The sequence below is a fragment of the Borostomias antarcticus genome (genome assembly GCF_949987555.1).
Source record: "Borostomias antarcticus genome assembly, chromosome: 23".
NCBI lineage: Eukaryota > Metazoa > Chordata > Actinopteri > Stomiiformes > Stomiidae > Borostomias > Borostomias antarcticus.
Genome location: NC_140256.1, coordinates 7,855,573 through 7,874,716, shown reverse-complemented (window position 1 = coordinate 7,874,716; position 19,144 = coordinate 7,855,573). Strand labels below are relative to the sequence as shown.

The 19,144-nt window shown below is 50.1% G+C and overlaps 3 protein-coding genes across 3 annotated transcripts in view; 1 reads left to right on the top strand and 2 right to left on the bottom strand.

Moving 5' to 3' along the window:
* The window catches only part of LOC311324896 (regulator of G-protein signaling 3-like), a gene marked incomplete at its 5' end in the record, with an annotated part of 9,055 nt that extends 3,810 nt beyond the window's left edge, over positions 1–5,245 (top strand). The window contains 11 exons of the mRNA XM_084457493.1: positions 106–365; positions 459–542; positions 1,530–1,641; positions 1,729–1,772; positions 2,237–2,359; positions 2,555–3,484; positions 3,813–3,883; positions 3,981–4,082; positions 4,313–4,374; positions 4,472–4,638; positions 4,933–5,245. Of these exons, the coding sequence (XP_084313619.1) occupies positions 106–365; positions 459–542; positions 1,530–1,641; positions 1,729–1,772; positions 2,237–2,359; positions 2,555–3,484; positions 3,813–3,883; positions 3,981–4,082; positions 4,313–4,374; positions 4,472–4,638; positions 4,933–5,166 (2,189 nt within the window). The 3' untranslated portion in view covers positions 5,167–5,245. The remainder of the gene's footprint in view (positions 1–105; positions 366–458; positions 543–1,529; positions 1,642–1,728; positions 1,773–2,236; positions 2,360–2,554; positions 3,485–3,812; positions 3,884–3,980; positions 4,083–4,312; positions 4,375–4,471; positions 4,639–4,932) is intronic.
* A 2,029-nt stretch (positions 5,246–7,274) lies between these two features.
* On the bottom strand, positions 7,275–7,868 carry cmlc1 (cardiac myosin light chain-1; the record flags this gene model as incomplete). The annotated part of the gene is made up of 1 exon (XM_084456781.1): positions 7,275–7,868. The coding sequence occupies one exon, from the start codon at positions 7,866–7,868 to the stop codon at positions 7,275–7,277; it is 594 nt and encodes a 197-aa protein (XP_084312907.1).
* An 815-nt stretch (positions 7,869–8,683) lies between these two features.
* Positions 8,684–13,907, bottom strand: ak5l (adenylate kinase 5, like; the record flags this gene model as incomplete). The annotated part of the gene is made up of 8 exons (XM_084457492.1): positions 8,684–8,766; positions 9,018–9,108; positions 9,271–9,462; positions 9,613–9,726; positions 9,851–10,023; positions 10,210–10,383; positions 11,081–11,270; positions 13,848–13,907. The coding sequence occupies 8 exons, from the start codon at positions 13,905–13,907 to the stop codon at positions 8,684–8,686; spliced, it is 1,077 nt and encodes a 358-aa protein (XP_084313618.1).
* Positions 13,908–19,144: the final 5,237 nt, after the last annotated feature.

Here is a 19,144-nt window from a genome sequence, read left to right as displayed (position 1 = left end):
ACTAAGACCTGATCATTTCTATGGTCTGTATGAGCGCTGTCTCGTAGGCCACCAGTACTAACCTCCTCCCCGTGCTGACCCTGCCCTTCCCTGTGTGTCCACCAGGGCGGCTGTACCAGACCCACCCCAGCAGGCTGCTGCAAGACCCAGGGCTGCAGGCCCAGGGAGCAACCTCTCGCAGGTCCATCAACAACCACACGTCCACCATGGCCCCTCCCCCCTCCTCCTCCTCCCCGTCGGCCTACCAGCTAAACCACGGGAACTACCAGAACTGCACCATCGTCCAGTCCCACTTGCCCTACTCCAACTACGGCACCTACGTCACCCTGGCTCCCAAGACTCTCATCTTCCCCGTGTTCGTCCAGGTCAGAACTGTCTGTTTACCAGCTTGTTGTTGTTGTTGTTGTAGTTGTAGTGGTTGACACCGACGTTGTCTACGTTGTCCTTGTTGCGCCTAGCCCCTGGACCTGTGCAGCCCAGAGAGAACCCTGCTGCTGTCAGAGGAGATGATCCTGCATGAAAACAACATGCTGCCCATTAAGGTAACACCACCACAACCATACCAACCTACTGGCCAGCCATACCAACCTACTGGCCAGCCATACCAACCTACTGGCCAGCCATACCAACCTACTGCCCAGCCATACCAACCTACTGCCCAGCCATACCAACCTACTGGCCAGCCATACCAACCTACTGCCCAGCCACTGCCCAGCCATACCAACCTACTGCCCAGCCATACCAACCGGCTGTCCACCAGTGCGACTACCGATCCAACCGTACAGCCTTATAGACAACTGAAGGTGACCCCCGGACCGGGAGCTGTGCTGACTACAGTACGGAGTCAGTTCAGTTTTCACCCAAATTGACGTTCTGAGTGGTCTGCTGTAGGTCCCTCGGAGACCTTCCCAGACAGACGGGCGGTATTATAGAGGAGGATGAAACTCTATCTGCCGCAGCCTCATCTATATCACCCCGCCACTGGTGAGACGCAGATCACTGGCTCCCTGTGACGACGATGCTGGATTGATCATCTGATACTATGCGTGTGCGTGTACCGTATGTGTGTGTGTGTGTGTGTGTGCTGGCTACATGCGCCTGGTAGTGAGTGTGTGTCAGGCAGACTCTTTTAAGGGTGTATCTGTTTTCCTGGCGGAGTGGTCAGGCCAGAGAGGGTCCAGTTGAGTGAATAATCCTGGCGCTCCCAGCAGCATCACTGAGAAGAGCTCAGAACCAACAGGCTCAAGGCCCTCCTGACCTCAGTAGAGCGGAGAAGAGATTCTGGCCGTGGCTCAGTAGTCTAACAATGGCCTTTCCCTCCTCCCTTCCGCTCTCGAATCACCGATCTCACAAGACTGGATGGGTGACAGCTGTTTAGAGCTTCTATCTATACAATGAAGGGAGTATTTTTAGAGCGACAGCGCACATGGCAGGAAGACGGTGCTACCCTGGTCAGCAGCTCCTCCTGTCCCCGCGCTGGTCGAGTGTGTCGCTGAGCTGTCTACCCGGTGCTCCGTCGCCCCCTGCAGGTGACCATGCTGATCTACAGCGACCTGCTGCTGCTCACCAGAGAGGACGAAGCCGGACGCTGCAACGTCCTCCAGAGTCCCCTGTACCTCTACAACCTGCGCTTGAGAGACGGTCAGTACCACGCGCACACACACACACACACAGTTTTTTCTTTGTTCATGCGTCAGCAGTAACAACATGTTGTCTGTACTCTTCCAGTTCCTGCTGATATCATGAGGGTGTACATCATCCACTGGACTGAGGTAGGCAGCGTTTCTATCCTCCCAGCCTGGTCATTATTCTCATGGGACTGCAACTACTGTATTGAATGAAGAGTAGTTGAGCACTCCCCAGAGGATAGCAGCCCTGATAAAGACCCTGTACCTTTTGTTTTAGCTGTCATTGACCCCACCTCCTCCTCCCTCTCTCTCTCTTTCTTTCTTTCTTTCTTTCTTTCTTTCTTTCTTTCTTTCTTTCTTTCTTTCTTTCTTTCTTTCTTTCTTTCTTTCTTTCTTTCTTTCTTTCTTTCTTTCTTTCTTTCTCTATCACTCTCTCCCCCCCCACTCTCTCTCCTTCCCTCTGTCTCTCTCTCTTCTGTATCTGGTCCGGTCTCTATCCCGCTCTCTCTCTCTCTCTTTTCTCTCTCTCTCTTTTCTCTCTCTCTCTCTCTCTCTCTCTCTCTCTCTCTTTTCTCTCTCTCTCTCTCTCTCTCTCTCTCCCTCTCCAGAGGAGTGAGGGTCTGTTCAGTCTGGAAGCCTACACGGTGGACCAGAAGAGGCGGGTGCACCAGTGTCTCAGAGACAACATCGACAAGCAGCTTGGCCTCAAACACACAGCTGACCATGAACAGGTAGGGCTTAGACACACGTGCAGTACACACACACGCACGCACACAAACACACACACATACAGACAGTACAGTGACTGCAACCAGGTCAGCTGTTCTGTTAGTTTGTCCATGTCTTTCTGCCTCTCTCTCTGACAACATTGTGTGTGTGTGTGCGTGTGTGTGCGTGTGTGTGTGCATGCGTGCAATGTAATGCAGGAGCCAGTGGATGACGTCCAGTGCGATCTGGGGGTCCTCAGTCTGAGCCACCAGGACTCGCTGTACAACCACTCCCCAGAGGGACCCCCCTACAGTGGCTCTCCCGAACCCTACAGCCTGGGCCTGGGCCTGGGCCTGGGCAACCTCACCCCTCCAGCCAGGACCCTCACCCCCCCAGCCAAGACGCCCACCCCCCCGGGGCACGTCCTCACCCCCCCTGTCCTGAGGAGCACGGAGAACCTCCAGCAGCAGTCCCCCCCCACCTCCCCGCCCCTCACCACCCCTCCCTGCGCGGCGGGGAAGGCCCGCAAGCTGCTGGAGAGCCCGGTCTGGAGGGAGAGGGAGAAAGAGGGGGAGTGGAAGGAGCGGGAAAGGGGAGCGGCAGACGAGCGGATCTGGAAGAGGAGGGAGAGGGAGGAGGCGCTGGAGAAGGAGGAGCGGCAGCAGGGGGAGGGCGAGAGCGCGTCCGAGACCTCGGAGACGGCAGGCGCGGCGGGGGCCCGCTCCTCCTCCTCCTCCTCCCCCTCCCCCCTCACTCTCCCGGACCTCCGGCCGGACCCGCTCTTCCCCTCGCAGGCCGCGCCCTCCCCGGACAGGCAGGGCGAGGAGGAGGAGGAGGATAGCGACGAAGACGAGGAGCGCCGCAGCGCGGGGAGGCCCTCCCCCGACAGGGAACGGGCGGCGGCGGCGTGCGGCGGCGGTCGGAGTTCGCTGCGTCGGCGCCGCACGTTGAGTGAGGGCAGCCTCCTCCAGGAGCCGCGCTCGCCACGCTTCATCTCCGACAGCACCCTCCACCACCTGGTCCAGCCCGACCCACCGGGCGCCGCCCCCGCCCGCTGGACCCAGCCCTCCGCCCAGACCCTGAGGAGGGAGCTGACCAGAGAGGGAGGCTCGGTCTGCAGGATGTACATGCTACTCTCGGGGAGGACGGTACGGTCAGATCCTCCTGCTCCTAGATCTGCGTGCTGCCGTCTGGCAGAATGATATTCTTCTGTACTGATCTAGTCTATCTAGATCTACAGTAACTACACGGCATCGCTACATTCTGTTACGTAGATCTGTTTAGATCTTTACCCTGGTACTCGGGTGTATCTTCTCAGTTTCCCTTATGGCAGCAGTGGTTGGGATTCTTGTAGGTTTGGAACAAGTTCGAGACGGGGTAGCAGCTGCAGGTCCTCATCCCTCCCCTCCCCTCCCTCCTCCCTCCCCTCATCCCTCCTCCCTCCCCTCATCCCTCCCGTCCTCCCTTCCCCTCCAGGTGTGCGGATATTCAGACTGTAGCTGTGAGTTTGGACACGCCCCCGGGAAGAAGAACAAGACCAAGAGTCTGTAAGTCATCGTGGAATCCTCCAGTCTGCTGCTGATATTCTGTCATGTTCCCTTCTGTTCCACAGACCTGTCTGATGTTCTCTAATGTGTTCCTCAGGGCTAAAGACATGAAGAACCGTCTGACCTTCCTACGATGGAGAAATGACCTTCACAGAGCTAACTCTGCCCACGGCCTGGAGAAGCTCCTCAAGTCCGCCAGGTCAGAAACTCTCTGGTGTCTCTCTGTTACAACCTATAACCAGTCTGGTGTATTGGAATGTATTTGTCATGACTTTGTTTGTGTTTGTGTTTGTGTGTGTATGTGTGTATGTATGTGTGTGTGTGTGTGTGTTGTGTGTGTGTTGTGTGTGTGTTGTGTGTGTGTTGTGTGTGTGTGTGTGTGTGTGTGTGTGTGTGTGTGTGTGTGTGTGTGTGTGTGTTGATTAGCAGGCCATCCCCAGAAGAAGCTCTACAATGGGGGGAGAGCTTTGACACACTGCTGGCCCACAAATGTAAGTCTCTTTACACACACGCGCACACACAAAATCATTTTTCAAGGTCTATTGGCTTTCAATAACTGAGTGTGTGTGTGTGTGTCTGTGTGTGTAGCGGGTGTGGCGGTGTTCCGAGGGTTCTTGAGGTCAGAGTTCAGTGAGGAGAACCTGGACTTCTGGTTGGCCTGCGAGAAGTTCCACCAGACCAGAAACCAGTCCAAGATGGCCGCCAGGGCCAAGAAGATCTTCTCAGAGTTCATCTCCACACACGCCTGTAATGAGGTGAGGAGAGCCCTACATACCTCCTACACACCTCTCAATTTAATGTAATTTATTGCTTTATAAATGTTCTTAGCCGTTAGACAAACATACTCCAGGAGCTTGCTCGATCGCCTTGTTGAGAGGGATCAGGGAAGAATTTTTACAGCTCACTATTCTGGCCCCCGGGTGATACTGTTTTTTTGCTTTGTTCTCTGTAAAGCACATTGTGTTGCCTCTGTGTATGAAATGCGCTATACAAATAAAGCTTTGATTTGATATCATGAAGTATGACCAATCTGTTTTCATCTGTCTCAGGTGAACCTGGACTCCTGGACCCGTGAGGCTACCCAGCAGAACCTCCTGAACCCGGGAGGCTTGACTGCTTCCTGTTTCCTGTTGGCCCAGAGCAGGATCTACACTCTGATGGAGAAGGACTGCTACCCCCGCTTCCTACGCTCTGCCCTCTACCTGGACCTGGCCAATCACAGGCCCGCCGGCATACAGCAGACCAATCGGAACAGACCTCTCTCCATGGTGGACCTGCACTAAGGAGGAGGGCAGACAGTTGGATGGTGATGGAGTGGTACTATTACGTCTGAGTTCCCTTTACCTCAACAGGTCTCCTCGTCTCTTCTGGGACTGCCCTCTCTCTCTGTCCCTCAGACAGTACAGTGAACATTTGGCCCGCAGGTCTCTGTCCCCTGGGACCGTACCCTCCCCACACACTCCTGGTAGCAGGGCGGGTCTCCAGGCTGTCAGTCCAGTCTGACCGGTTGAGCCTCATCCTACAGACTGAAAATCACCAGCAATCTGAGGCTCTTCTCTGGTGGTGGACTGCAGTCCGGGAGGCCAAGCCCAGTCCCAGTCCGTTACTGGGAAACTGTCCCAGTGTTCAGCTTCAACTGTCGCAGTGTTCAGCTTCAACTCTCCCAGTGTTCAGCTTCAACTGCAAGGCCATCTAGTGCCCTCATCCATAACAGAATACACTCCATAGACATTACTGTGCAATGGCCTTTTTAACCAGTTTTTATATGTCAGGAGTGTGTTTAATATTTAACAGCACTGGGAACTGTAGGCATGGCAACATAGAGAGGCTGTCCTTGTTCGGAGAAAGCCCCGCCCACCACTGTCTTGATTTTGAAGTGCAATAGGAAGGAAGATTTGATTGACATGCAGGAGGGATAGTCTGTTTTGTGTGTGATGTATCTTATGTAACAGCTGTTGAAGGGATGGCCGCCTCCACATACATACATATAAAAAAGGACTGAGAGAAAAACATGGAAGCACTATTTCTCTTGTGAATAATTAATCCAAGTAGCTGTCGTGCGTTTCTGTGGAACACCAAGGGAGGGCAACTTTTAACCAAACAAACAGGAAGTACAGTATTATAAAGAGAAAGTGACACTCTAGAATAACGAGTCTGTCTGATACAGTTTGGCTAACATAGAGATGATCACTTAAGAAGACTGCTTTACCGTGGCGTAATCACTGTACAGTTGAACACAGGAAAGCTTTTGTTGTAGAGACTGAGTACTGATGACTGATAGGAGCAGAGTGGTGGTAGAGTCTGGCTTGTCTCTCTGTCAGTCTGCTATCTGTGGTCTATGTAGAACATGTAGTGACGTTTTTCTGTACGCATTGTAAGCTGTAACCTCTATGCAGTATGAACACTCTCCTCTGTCCTACACCAGTATTAGGTGAATAAACTCCTTTATGTGAATCTGCTTTTGCGTTGGATATGTTTCTATCACCTTCAGAGAGGCCGATCTTTCTTTTATTTGCCACTGGAGGGCAGTGATGGTTCTAGAGAAAGTGAAAATAGCCATTATAAATTCAGCACGCATATTGAATTATAAACTACATTGAAAATAAACATACAGTTTCCTTAAATTAACTCTTTACTTAGAGAGTTAATTTAAACCAAGTCTCTGAGACATCAGTCACATAAACCAAGTCTCTGAGACATCAGTACCAGCCAGTCAGAATGGTATTAGTTCTGGCCTGCTCCTCCCGCCCTCAACCTTGCGATGACTTTGGTCGGCCATGTTGTGACATGAATGTGCCTTGGGCTGCGGAGACCAGCTGCGGTGACAGGACAGCCACCAATCACTTCTCAGAAACACGCACTCACAAACCTCCTCACTTAGCCCTCGATAATTACCAACCCATAATTGTACCTCCCGTAGGCCTGTGTGTGTGTACGTGCTCTGTAGTTTTATTTACCAATCAGAAGCTAATCATGTTGACACTAGCACTGCTTGCCCTGAGGCAGATTCTGACATCTCGGTACAAGATGCCAGCTCTGGAGGTGAGCCAGATATACTTAACCCAACAAATACTAATGAAGTGTATACAGTATATCACCCACAAATACCACACAGGACAAGACGAATAACCGGCAAGACTTTATTCAGCTATAGACGTAGGAGGGAGACAGAGGAACAGGTAGATGCTGTGTTGAGTCCTGGGGGGCCATGAGTGATGAAGAATTGAGTGGAGAGGAACACCAGTAGAGGGAAGCTGTCTCTGGCCTGAAACTGCTGGTCTCAGGTCAGTTTGCCTGTGTCCTCTCTAGAGTGTCAGGTCAGGGTTTAGGGGAGGGCCGCTGACCCCAGAGCAGTGGATCAAGGTTAGAGGTCAGCCAGAACAGAATGCGGTCAGCCAGACATGATGTGCTTGACGAAGGCTTCGTAGTTGACGTTGCCGTTGGCGTCCTCCTGGCCGACCATCAGGCGGTCGACCTCCACCTCCGTCATCTTCTCCCCCAGCGTGGCCAGGACGTGCCGTAGCTCCGCCCCCATCACCGTGCCGTTGCCCTCCTTGTCGAAGACGCGCAGCCCCTCCACAAAGTCCTCGTAGGTGCCCTGCTCCTTGGAGCGTGAGATGTGCTGCAGCATGGGCAGGAAGGTGTCGAAGTCCAGCAGCTCGCGCTGCATCTGCTCGGGCTTGGGCTTCCCCAGCAGCTTGAGAACCTCCGCGTTGGTGGGGTTGTGCCCCAGCGCCCGCATCACGTCCCCGCACTGGGAGAACGTGATCTTCATCTCACCCGCCGGCGTCTCGTCGAACAGCGTGAAGGCGTCCCGGAACTCCTCGATCTGGTCGGGCGTGAAGTCCAGCGTGATGCTCTTCAGGTCCAGCTCCGGCTCCTTGGGCGGCTCCGGGGCGGCCGGCTTGGCAGGCGCCGCCTCCTCCTTCTTGGGCTCGGGCTTCTTGGGCTCCGGTTTCTTCGGTTCCACTTTCTTAGGAGCCATGTCGCTGTCGCCCGGCTAGCTCGTGGGGAGCGAGTGAGTGTGAGGTTGGAGAGAGAGATGGAGGGATAACAAGTGAGTGTGAGGTTGGAGAGAGAGGAGGAGGGATGGACGGATGGAGGCCGCTCCCACAGCCTCTTCCCAGCCTTTATAGCCCCCGGGAATTGAGAGATAAGGTTATCTGAGCTTCGGTGTTAGCAGACTATAATAGGAAGAAACTGGAAATAGAACCACTTCACACTGGAATGCTGAGAGCCCCCACACCCTGAGGGTCTGTCCTCGGGCCCCCCTACCCTGAAGTGGGTGAGAGGAGAGCAGAGAGATACTGTCTCTCGGTCTGGGAAGGGGCCTCTCTCTGCGATATGAATGAATGAATGTGTGTGTATGTTTGTGTGTTTTCATGACTGTCGTGGGTGTGTGTGTGTGTGTGTGCATTTTATCAAGAAATTCATGGTCCTGTAGCACAGTCTGCAAGGACAAATTATTCCATAAAAATCAATTTTATTGCTGATTATTGTACATACACAGGGTTAATGGGTTACTGGCTCTGGTCCCGGGGCTGGTTTGTTCCCGGCGCTGGTTCTGTCTGATATATGATAACTATAAGGCACACAACAGCACATCCACAGTAGACTTTCACAGTCTTTTGCACAGCTCTACTTGGCTATGTATGTCAGTAACACGGATTACGAAAGGGCACGCAACATCAGCATGACGATAACAAAACATTATTATGGGTTGTAATATGTTATATTTACAGTGGTCCGTACAAATGGCTCAGAACTCAGAGTAAGGAGTAAGAGTTCCATGACTTGAGTCTATAATGGAGGGTTGACTTCAACCGGAGACTCCTTGGTTGGAGCTACAGACTGCTGGTCAGCTCTGCTGGGAAAGTCACTGTCTGGAGAAAGAGAGGTGTGAGAGGGGATAAAAAGAGAGGGAGAAAAGAGGAGAGAGAGAATGCGGAGATAGAGGGCAGAGGGAGAGAGAGAGAGGGAGAGAGAGACAAAGGACTTAGAAGCAGCATCCCAATGTGGACCAATAACCTTTTATAAACGTTATTTTGCTCATTCATTTATTCTTTCTCTTTCTCATTCATTCTCTCTGTCTCTCTCTCTCTCTCTCTCTCTCTCTGTCTCTCTCTCTCTCTACCATCAGTATGTGTCCAGTTGGGGAACAGTCTCTCTCTGACGGCCTTGCTGATGTCTGAGAAGATGTCCTCCTCTTCTCTATCTGCATCCACCTGCACCAGGAAATACAGCAGGTTATATCAGCAGGAACTCAGGACTCTAGCGCCCCCCACAGGCCAGGACCACCATAGAACACCATATCACCAGGGTACCCTGAGCAGCAGTGGTCTGTCTGTATGAGGGGTAGTGGAGTGGCAGCCAGCCAGCGTACATACCCTGAGCAGCAGCGCCCTCTCCTGGTAGTACTTGGCGATGGGCGTGATGTTCCGTTTGAATGTGTCCAGACGCTTCTCAATGGCGTGGCTGTTATCATCAAGACGACCCTGCTGGGTGGCCCGCCTCTCCAGGCGCAAGCGGAGCTCCTGATTGGAGCAGGCCAGAAGGATCACCAGGTCCGGGGAGCCAATCTGGAGGCAGGTGGGGCGGGACAGCAGGAAGTAAACATGACAATGGAAGGTGTACTGAGACAGAACGGAGGAAAGTGGAGTAGAGTAGAGTAGAGTAGAGTAGAGTAGAGTAGAGTAGAGTAGAGTAGAGTAGAGTAGAGTAGAGTGAACCTGTTCCTCGAAGGTGAGAGCCTGAGCTATGTCTCTGGGAAAGCCATCCACTATGAAGCCTCTGGCTGCCTGCCTCCGAATAAACTGCTGCTTCAGCTCTTCAATGGTGGTCTCCTGTTCAACAAAACAACAGCAGCTTCTGATACTTCTTCTTATTGGCAAGGTAACTGAGAGACAGAAAAGGTTAGGAGAGGGGTTTGTGGGAGTGTAGACATCGAGCCAATCAAGGCAGCCGTACCTGTGGCGCAAGCTCGCCATTGGCTATGATCTTGGCAATGACCTCCCACTTCCTGTCACTGGAGGCATGGTTAAGGAGCTGGGTCCTGAGAATCTCCCCCACAGACACGCCCTCCAGAAGGAACCTCCCCGCCAGTTTGGCCGTCTGGGTGCCTTTACCACTGCCTGGACCCCCTTGGGAGAGGAGGAAGAGGAGGAGGGTGAGGAGGTTGATGATGATGGTGATGATGATGATGATGATAATGATGGCTGCCTGGTGGGTCATTTCCACTGACTAGACCTGAGCATCTGTCTGACAGAGGCTGAACATGAGAGGAGGATGATGTTCGTGATGATGATGATGATGACGGCATGCCGTACCGATGATGAAGATGATGTGTGGGCGCGGCTTGGCGGGGTCGAAGACGTCGTACTCCTGGATGAGCCCGGACGACTCGGTCATGTCGGAGTCGCTCTCGATAGAGAACTGGGCCTGGATGGGAGGCAGCCGTTCATACCGCCGGTACGGACCGGCACTGGCACCCAGAGCTGGCTCTGTTGAAGAATAGAATAGGAAAGAATTGAATCGAGAGTCCTGTGTTATGCCTGAATCAAACTACAGGATTTCTGGGCCAATTTATCCCCGATTCACCCCTCCCGACAATCGAAGGAGAAATCTGGAACGTTGGTATCGTCGGTACCGATGTTCGGCCCAGATTATCTTGTAATGTGTATTTACATATCCAATCTTATACCTCCCGATCGGCTCGCAGACCCATTGGGGCGGCCCCGATAATATCAAACATGTTTGATATTTTGATTATTATGTCACTACAAGATTAAATTACATTATTACGCAACACAGCAGGGGTTCATTGCTCCCTTGGGCACGATAATATCCTGGAGTGTGTGATGAGACGTTATTTTCAAATCTTGTTGTATGTGGTTCTTTGAGATTCTCAAAAAATCTGTTAAGAATCTCCTTATGTGCGTGATGCTACCCGATTTTGAAATCAGTTAGGATTTTTTAAATCCTGTAGTGTGAGCCTGGCATTAGTCAGAGTTTTATGTTACCTGATCCTCAGAGGAGAGACAACAGCACAGAAACAGACACGGCAAATTGCATCCTGGTTGCCTGAGGCATGTCACTATCCCGTATGTCATGATATCTCCAGTAGAACCCAATGCGCCAGTCAGTTGTCGTCAGCTGGCTAGTTGCCATCAGTAAGAGAGAGTAGTCATGGTACTGCACCTAGTTTGCTGCCGGCCTTCCTGCTATCCAGTCCCGTGGCGATGGGGGGGAGGATCTTCCTGTCTATGGAGAGGAAGCTGTCCCAGGCCACGCCCTGCGGCCCGCCCAGCTCTGCCGCTCTCTGCAGGCAGCCCTCCAGGAAGCCCAGAGGATCCTCAGGACGGTGGAACATCAGCCCTGTCAGCATGCTCTGGAAGGGACAAACACACACACACACTGAAAATATGAAACAAAAGGAAGTGCTCATTGTGTTTTGTGTGTGTGCGGGAGGGAGAGGTGGGCAGGCTGTAGAAGGTGCAAATTATACCGTTTTTGAGGTGCATAATGAAGCTGGATGATTGCATAATGTTCTCTCTAGTTCAGAGGCCTCTGAGAGCCTCTTCTCTTCTTTCTGCTTGTAATGCTAATTCTCTCTGAGCGGTGTCTGTGTGTGTGGGTGTGTGTGTGTGTGTGTGTGTGTGTCAGTCCTAGAAGGTGACATGGCTTGAAGCACTGGAACACAGCTGTCCTGTCTGAGGTGAGAGAGGAGAGAAGAGGTGGAAGATACTGGTCTATCTAGTGTTCAGCAGCTCCTGTCACCTGAGGGTTGTGTGGGTACAGTCACTTTTACCTTGCAAAGCCACCATAACACATTGTTGATTCACTGTGTGCTCCTCCCCTTGGTGAGTCACACGCAGTACACAGAGCTGCTGTATCCTAGGTGACCGCCTGTCTAGCTGCATGTGCTTATGCTAAACCTCCCAGCACGATGAAACCCTCCCTCCCAGATATTCAGAGTCAGACACTAAGCTGGACATTCTGGTGTGTGTGTATGCTAAGCTAGGTTATGTCACCGATATAACTTGAGAGCTCTACACTTCCTAAAGATCTCTATACTGGGTATCATCATAGTGACAGTTTCATGGTTCTGACCGTCACCGGATACGGAGACAGACTGATACACTCATAAAAAAAGGTAGCATGCCTAAAAGATACGAGCCACTGGTTTGGTACCTTAAAAGGTGGGAAATGGGGTTGGTTGTCACACGGGTTGGTTGTCACACTGCTTATATCTTGTACTGTTCAAAAATGTTGGTATTAAAGTGTTCAGCTTTGGTGTCAGAGTTCACCCATATGGTAATTTCATGAATAAGCCACACATCATTGAAGTGAGGGGGGTTTAATGTTTTTCATGTCAAAAAGTAAATTTTCTACTTCTCAATGTTTTTCTTCTATACCTCTAAGCTATTAGTTTATCTTTAAACAAATATTTACATTGGAAACTGTGAAGGGAAAGCTATAGTTGAGACAGATTGTTCTTTCACTAGGCTATATGATGTGGTCGCTAACTGCAATAGTAGCAAAAATGTGTGTGTGTGGGGGGGTGGTTGTCACATTTGTGTTGGGGTTGGTTGTCACAACATGTCATAGATTGTGTATTACAATCTATAATATCATTCATTTGAATCAATTAGAATTTCAGAATCTTTTTTATAATGACCACCCTGATTTGACTATACACCCGAGTGTTAAATTGATACATTTTTGTGAAATAAAACCATTCAAAATATTTTTTTTACAGTGGTGTCCATTTTTCCTTTTTTTGCGTGGCTGTAAGCCAGCGCACCTAGCGTTTGTCCGGTTATCACTCCCTCCCTCCCTCCGGACAATGTTGGCCTGCATTTCTCTGTTGGCACCACAAGAGGCAGTAGCACACCAAAATCAAGAAAGACACCAAAATCAACCTGCTGATTTCCACTGCACAAGTAGAGTAGTGGTGAGAGCATTGGACTCCCACCCGGGAGACCAGGGTTCAAGACCCGGTGGGACTTTATGTTATCATCAGTGTAACTACTTTAGCCACAGACCTCTACCATTAATGTTATGGAAGCTGCTGCTAGTTGTTGTGAGCTCATGAGCTAACTGGCTATCCCACTCTTATTGTTCTGGATTAGCATTGGAAGCATTGGAACTCATGTGTCCAGGCGACAAGACCTATCTTAATTTATCAGCCATTTTTTCATGTCATTTCAATTCACAGCTATTTCAGTGGCATGCCTAGCTTCTGTCCTACCAGTCCTGAACAGAAACAAGCCAGCCACACACATAAGCCAGACTGGACCTGGCCTGGTTTCTCAATAGCATTGGGACAACCAACCCCATAGTGTGTGACAACCATCCATGCGATGGGGTTGGTTGTCACAAGTGCACAAGCTGTATTTGACAGTCCATCAATCTTTTGATCAGAATAAGCTCAGTGAGAGCAGAGTAGCTCCATTCCTACCTGACACCTTAGGCCCAATTACATGTTGAAAAGAAATCTATTAGGCATATGCTTATGAGAAATTCAAATGAGAGTAAAACGTGTGACAACCAACCCCGTTCTCCCCTACCATGCCATGTCAGTGATACATAGTTGTACCTTTATAGTTTGTTAGCCTCGTGAGATCTCGCCAGAATGTTTCACGAGGCTATCGTTTGTACCTCTGTTCTCTAGTCTCTAAAGTATCGTTCACAGAAATCAATCTGCACACATCCGTGATCAAAGATAACTGCTGTCTAGAGAATGTTTATCAGAAAACTACAATCTCAGTCCCCTTCACAAACAGCGTCCATTGACTAAGCTAGTCATAAACGTATTTAAGGTTGAATACAATCAACTCAACTGAATTAATTAGGCTTTAATTAGGCCATGCAGTTGGGGACTGCCAGGCTTGCACTAATAGTCTGGTGCATGAATGAAAAGTGCATAGATATGCGAGAATATAGAGCAAAATCCTTCGCCTACCTCAAAAAGTTGCGGGATGTGGCGTTTTGAAAGATACTCTTTGACGTCTTGTGTGTTCATCCTGGTTAGAATCTTGATGAGGTGGTGTGTGCGTGTGTGTGTGCTCCTGCCTCCGCGTCTCTCACATCTGGTGGCGCAAGCTCATGTCCGAAGGTTACTGCGCGCGAAGCAGCCTATATGCGCTTCCATGATTGACAGTTCCCTGACTGTGCCAGCGGAGCATATGTTATTCGCCCATTTAACACAAAACAACACAACAGGATACTTGGCCAGTCATAGTAGACGGCTGAGTTAGGGGTTGGCTGTCTTCAGAGTTTCAGTCACAATTTGGTATTTTATAGGCTACCATATAGCGTACACCTGTTGGTCAGGCGGTAGTATCGCCAATTGGCTGTAGGCCAAGGAGGTTACAGGAGGTGAGTGTCGCTTCAACGGGTTAATTTGAATAGGCTTATTGACTGTTACAACCACACACTGTTGGGTACGACCGATCCTACTCTCTGACAGGTCACATATGCAGGGTAGAGACAGACATGTCACTCTTCTCAGTAATCAACAACATCAACACCTTAAACTTGGAAGAACATATCTCCCACTTCTTTATTTAAACATGGCAGCATTAGGCCCTGCCTATCAACCCCAACACCCCTTTCTGGCTCCCTAGCCCTACACACCTAGGCTACAGTATGAAATGATAGAACGAATGCATCAACCCAGTCAAACAGAGGACAAGACGGAGTCACAGCCATCTGGAATGATGTGCCTTTCCTCTTCTACAGGGTTGGGTGTGTGTAGGGGGTTCTAGACAGGTTCTGAGAGACTGATGTATCTTACAGCGTCCATCCTACATCCATATTGGCAGTCACTCTACTAATAACCAACAATATTACTATACACTGCCACTGTGTGGTTGATAACAGAAACTACAGTTCTAGATCTCCCTCCATCCCTCCCTCTAGATCACCTCCCTCTAAGTCTTTACCAAGGAAGAAGTACTATTAAGCCTACACACGTTGAACTCTGGACTGGGGTCGGCATGGATTCCCGCACTAATGGTTAGAGTTAGGACACGGGGAGAGCTAGAGAAGCTGGTCCTACTGCTATGTACAGAGTCATTCCCCACCCTGGATCCTGGTTCCTCAGTTCATACTGACCCACTCTCTGTGATCGGATGGAACACAGGTCATGAAGCTCACTCTATCTGTGTGCTCACAAGTTCACAAAGGTCCAGGATGCTGTGTTGACTCTCTAAGTAGTGTACAGTCTTATTTAGCATTGTCCAGAAGGAGCTGGGTCCAGTATGCTGGGTCCTAGCAGGTTCGAGCTGCTTCCGGAATGTTCGTTTCTAGGCGTGTCCTGGTTAGCCTGGTCCAGTAGCCGGTTTAGCCTCTGGATTGGTATCGCTGCCCTGTTGTCCGTCTGTGTTCAGCAAGGCTCTCTGCTCGTCCATGCGTCTGGCCTGAACCCGCTGGATCAGACTGAATAAGTCCTCATCTCCCTCAGAACCAGCACTAGAACCATCTGGGTCTGGCAGAAAACACCTCTGGTCCTCTAACCTGGAGGACTGGATCGTGGGAAGCAGAGAGAAAGAGAGACGGTGGACAACATTTTCATTGTATTTGTCCCCAGAGGGCAATTGGTTTACCTGATACCTGATGTTCTCAGGTATTTGATGTTTACCTGGTATTTCATGAGCATGTTGAAGAAGTCTTCCCCGGGGCCCTGGGGGCTGCAAGCCCCACAGCGATGTCCCAGGCTGGGCAGGGAGAGGCTCAGCTCGGGGAAGTGGCTGATGCTTGCTCTCTGGTCATCCAGACGCTGGCTCTGGGAGTAGGCGATCAGCTCAAACAGCTCCTCCGTCTGGGCCAGCAGCAGGCCAGAGTCTCGCCTGGGGCTGGGCCCGCCTGAGAGGGTGCTCAGCTGGGCAGGTCTTGGTCTGGATCCCCCAGCCTGAGGGCTACGCTGTGCATGTCTGGGGCTCTGCCGGGCGGGTCTTGGGCTGGAAGCCCGGGGGCGGAGCTGGACAGTTCTGGGGCTGGCCCCCCCGGCCTGTCCGTTTGGCTGTGAGAGTGTGTGGCCTTGCTGGTCAGCCATGACACCACTCTGGAACTGTGGGAGGAAGTCTGAGGGGCTGTCCTTATCAGAGGGGCAGGGAATCTGACAGAACAGGATAACAGAGGTCAGAGGTCACACAGAGGGACTTACCAATCAGGAGATGATTGGAATGTGGCAGATATTCCAATCACACCTTGTGTCCTCTTAGAATTGAGGTCTTGTACCTAAATCCTCAAACATTAGAGAGATTTTAATATGAGCTAGTAAGTAGCCTCATCTGTAGATCAGGGAAAGGTATTTTACATTTCTATTCACACAGAGGCAGCCTTGTAAACTAGGTCATTGAGAACAATGCGACAAGCACCAGCCTAAGCAAATTATGCACAGTGGATGTCCAAGCGACAAACTCTATGACACCAACATAGAATAGAATACCCTGGACTAGGAATACAAGGTTCTGGATCAGGGCTAAGACAACTCCGGCACACCACTGTCTAGCTCGGACACAGAAACTAGAACTGTCCAAGAGGGTTCCACCATGTTTGTCAGCGATGGAGTGTTCAGCTCCGTGCTGCAGGGTTCCCCTATACAGAACACGCTTCAGGGGGGCAGAATAGTCCACAACTGTTTTTAAAAAAAAAGACGTTTTCTACTGCACCTTCCACTCCCGGAACATGGGCGTGTGTTTGTGAACTTCAACAGAAGTCCAGCTCACCTCCTCCTCCTCCACCTCCTCTTCACAGTGAAACTCCTAATGTTCCTGCACTGCAACGAGCTCCTGCTCACTCATTCTCTCAGCCTCCCTTCAGCTCTGGCTGTCTCAGTCGGCCACATGCAGCGGGGCGAACGAGAGAGAGAGAGAAGGGGGAGGGGACCGGGGGGGCTGAAAGAGAGATGGACAAAGTTGCCCCTCTAAGCTTACATCATGGTTGCTATAGGAACAAGAGAGTGGCTTCCAAGTCTTGCCAGTGACTCAAACACACATACACACATGCACACACATACACTGTTTGTCTCTCTGTCTCGCTCTCTCTCTTTCTGTGTGTGTCTCTCTCTCTCTCTCACACAAACACACACACATTCCTGCATTGTTAAGTCCCATTCAGTGACTCCAAGTGAATCCGTCGCCTCCCTCTCCATCATGAGGCTCAGTCAGGGAGCTGGTGCACTGTGTTCTGGAACCACACTCATCCACACATCTACTCAGAAGTACACAGAACCAGGGTTGTTGGTTAGCTGCTATGTTAAGATATGAGAGGGACCAGAGTAGCCTATGGTGAGGACTAGAGCGAGAGGATGCTCTAACCTACTAAGAGCCCAATGAATGGCCCTCTGTTCCTGGGTTATTGTCTGGGACTCCAGCCCTCCCCATTGGCTGTCCACAGGAGTCTGCAGAACTCCAGCCCTCTCTATTGGCGGTCTGCACTCCAGCCCTATTGGCTATCTGTACAACTCCAGCCAACTCTATTGGAAATCTGTAAAACTCCAGCCCTCCCAATTTGCTGTCCAAGGGAATCTAGAGAACAGGAAGATGATAGATAGATAGATAGATAGATAGATAGATAGATAGATAGATAGATAGATAGATAGATAGATAGATAGATAGATAGATAGATAGATAGATAGATAGATAGAGAGATAGAGAGACAGAGAGACAGAGAGACAGAGAGACAGAGACAGACAGATACTTTAATGATCTGGAAATTTGACGTTTCAGCAGTGGAAAAATTACAGCAGAGGTTTGAAATGCAGATACAGACTATTGCATAGTGGCAATAAGCATAAAAAGAAGAAGAACAATATACATCCAGAGAATAGTATAGAATAGACTATGTACAGTATATCTTACATGTATTCGATATTTCCAGGAATACACATACATACATACATACATACATACATACAAACATACATACATACATACAGGCTGTATAGATATGTTTTGTAATAGACATACATACAGTACATACTGTACATACATACATACATACATACATACATACATACATACATACATACATACATACATACATACATAATAGAATAGAAATAGAATAAAGTACTCTCCATCTGCCACAGCTCCAGAATAGACTTGAGTTTGTCCCTCATCCTCCTCTCCTCCATGAATGTGGAGTTGTCAAATCATGAATACTTCTCCAAATATGGTATCCATGAAAGTTTGTCATTATTGCACACATTCCTCTTCCAAAGACACAGAATTTCCCCACATTTTTCTTCCAAAGAAAGAAATACCTGGAGCTTCAGACTACGCCTACGCTGATCTTCTACCTTTCTTTCAACAGGTGTTCCTTGTCTAACTTCAGTTCACACACACACGCACACACACACACACACACACACACACACACACACACACACACACACACACACACACACACACACACACACACACACACACACAAGGCTGTCTTTTTGCTGCTCCTTTTTTTTCCTGATGAGTTAAACATTCAGTGACCTTTTGTTCTCTGAACACAGGCAGACAGCTTTACAGCAGTGTTTCAATATCTACCGGTATGTAAATAGATGTGAGTTTTCCGTCCATGCAGGAGGATCCTCTGGAACACCTCTATGCTGCTGCTGTAGCCATGCGGTCCTGTGGTAGGAAGTGGAATGTGGTAGCCTGCCCTATGCAGTCTATAGTGGGTTTAGTTATAGACACCCCCTCCTGAACAGGGCAGGGATTGTGAATGACAGAGGAAATGGGATCAGAGCAGCAGCCATGGAATTTCCTGATCAGGCATTTGCCTTTGTGCTTTTGGTTTTTCCATCGACACCAGCACACACGCACATGTAGGCCTATGTGTACACACACACACACACACACACACACACACACACACACACACACACACACACACACACACACACACACACACACACACACACAGAGAGAGAGAGAGAGAGAGAGAGAGACAGAGATGGAGAGAGAAGAGGAGGAGAGGTGATGATGATGGTGAAAATGAGGATGAGGAGTGAAAGGTTTCCCTTTGCTGACCCTCAGGGCTCATTCTCACACAAATTCTGTTAAGAACCTATACTATCCAGCTGAACCACAGAGACGTTGACTTTTTCACCAAGCTCCTAAAGTAGAATGACTGGCAGGACTTCATGCGGGCTGCGCTGCTCCTGCGCAAACTGACGCTTCTAAACAAATGCCAGCAGCGTCATCGTCAATACCGAACAGTCACGTAGCCTAGCTGGCAACAGATCGTATGTTGTCT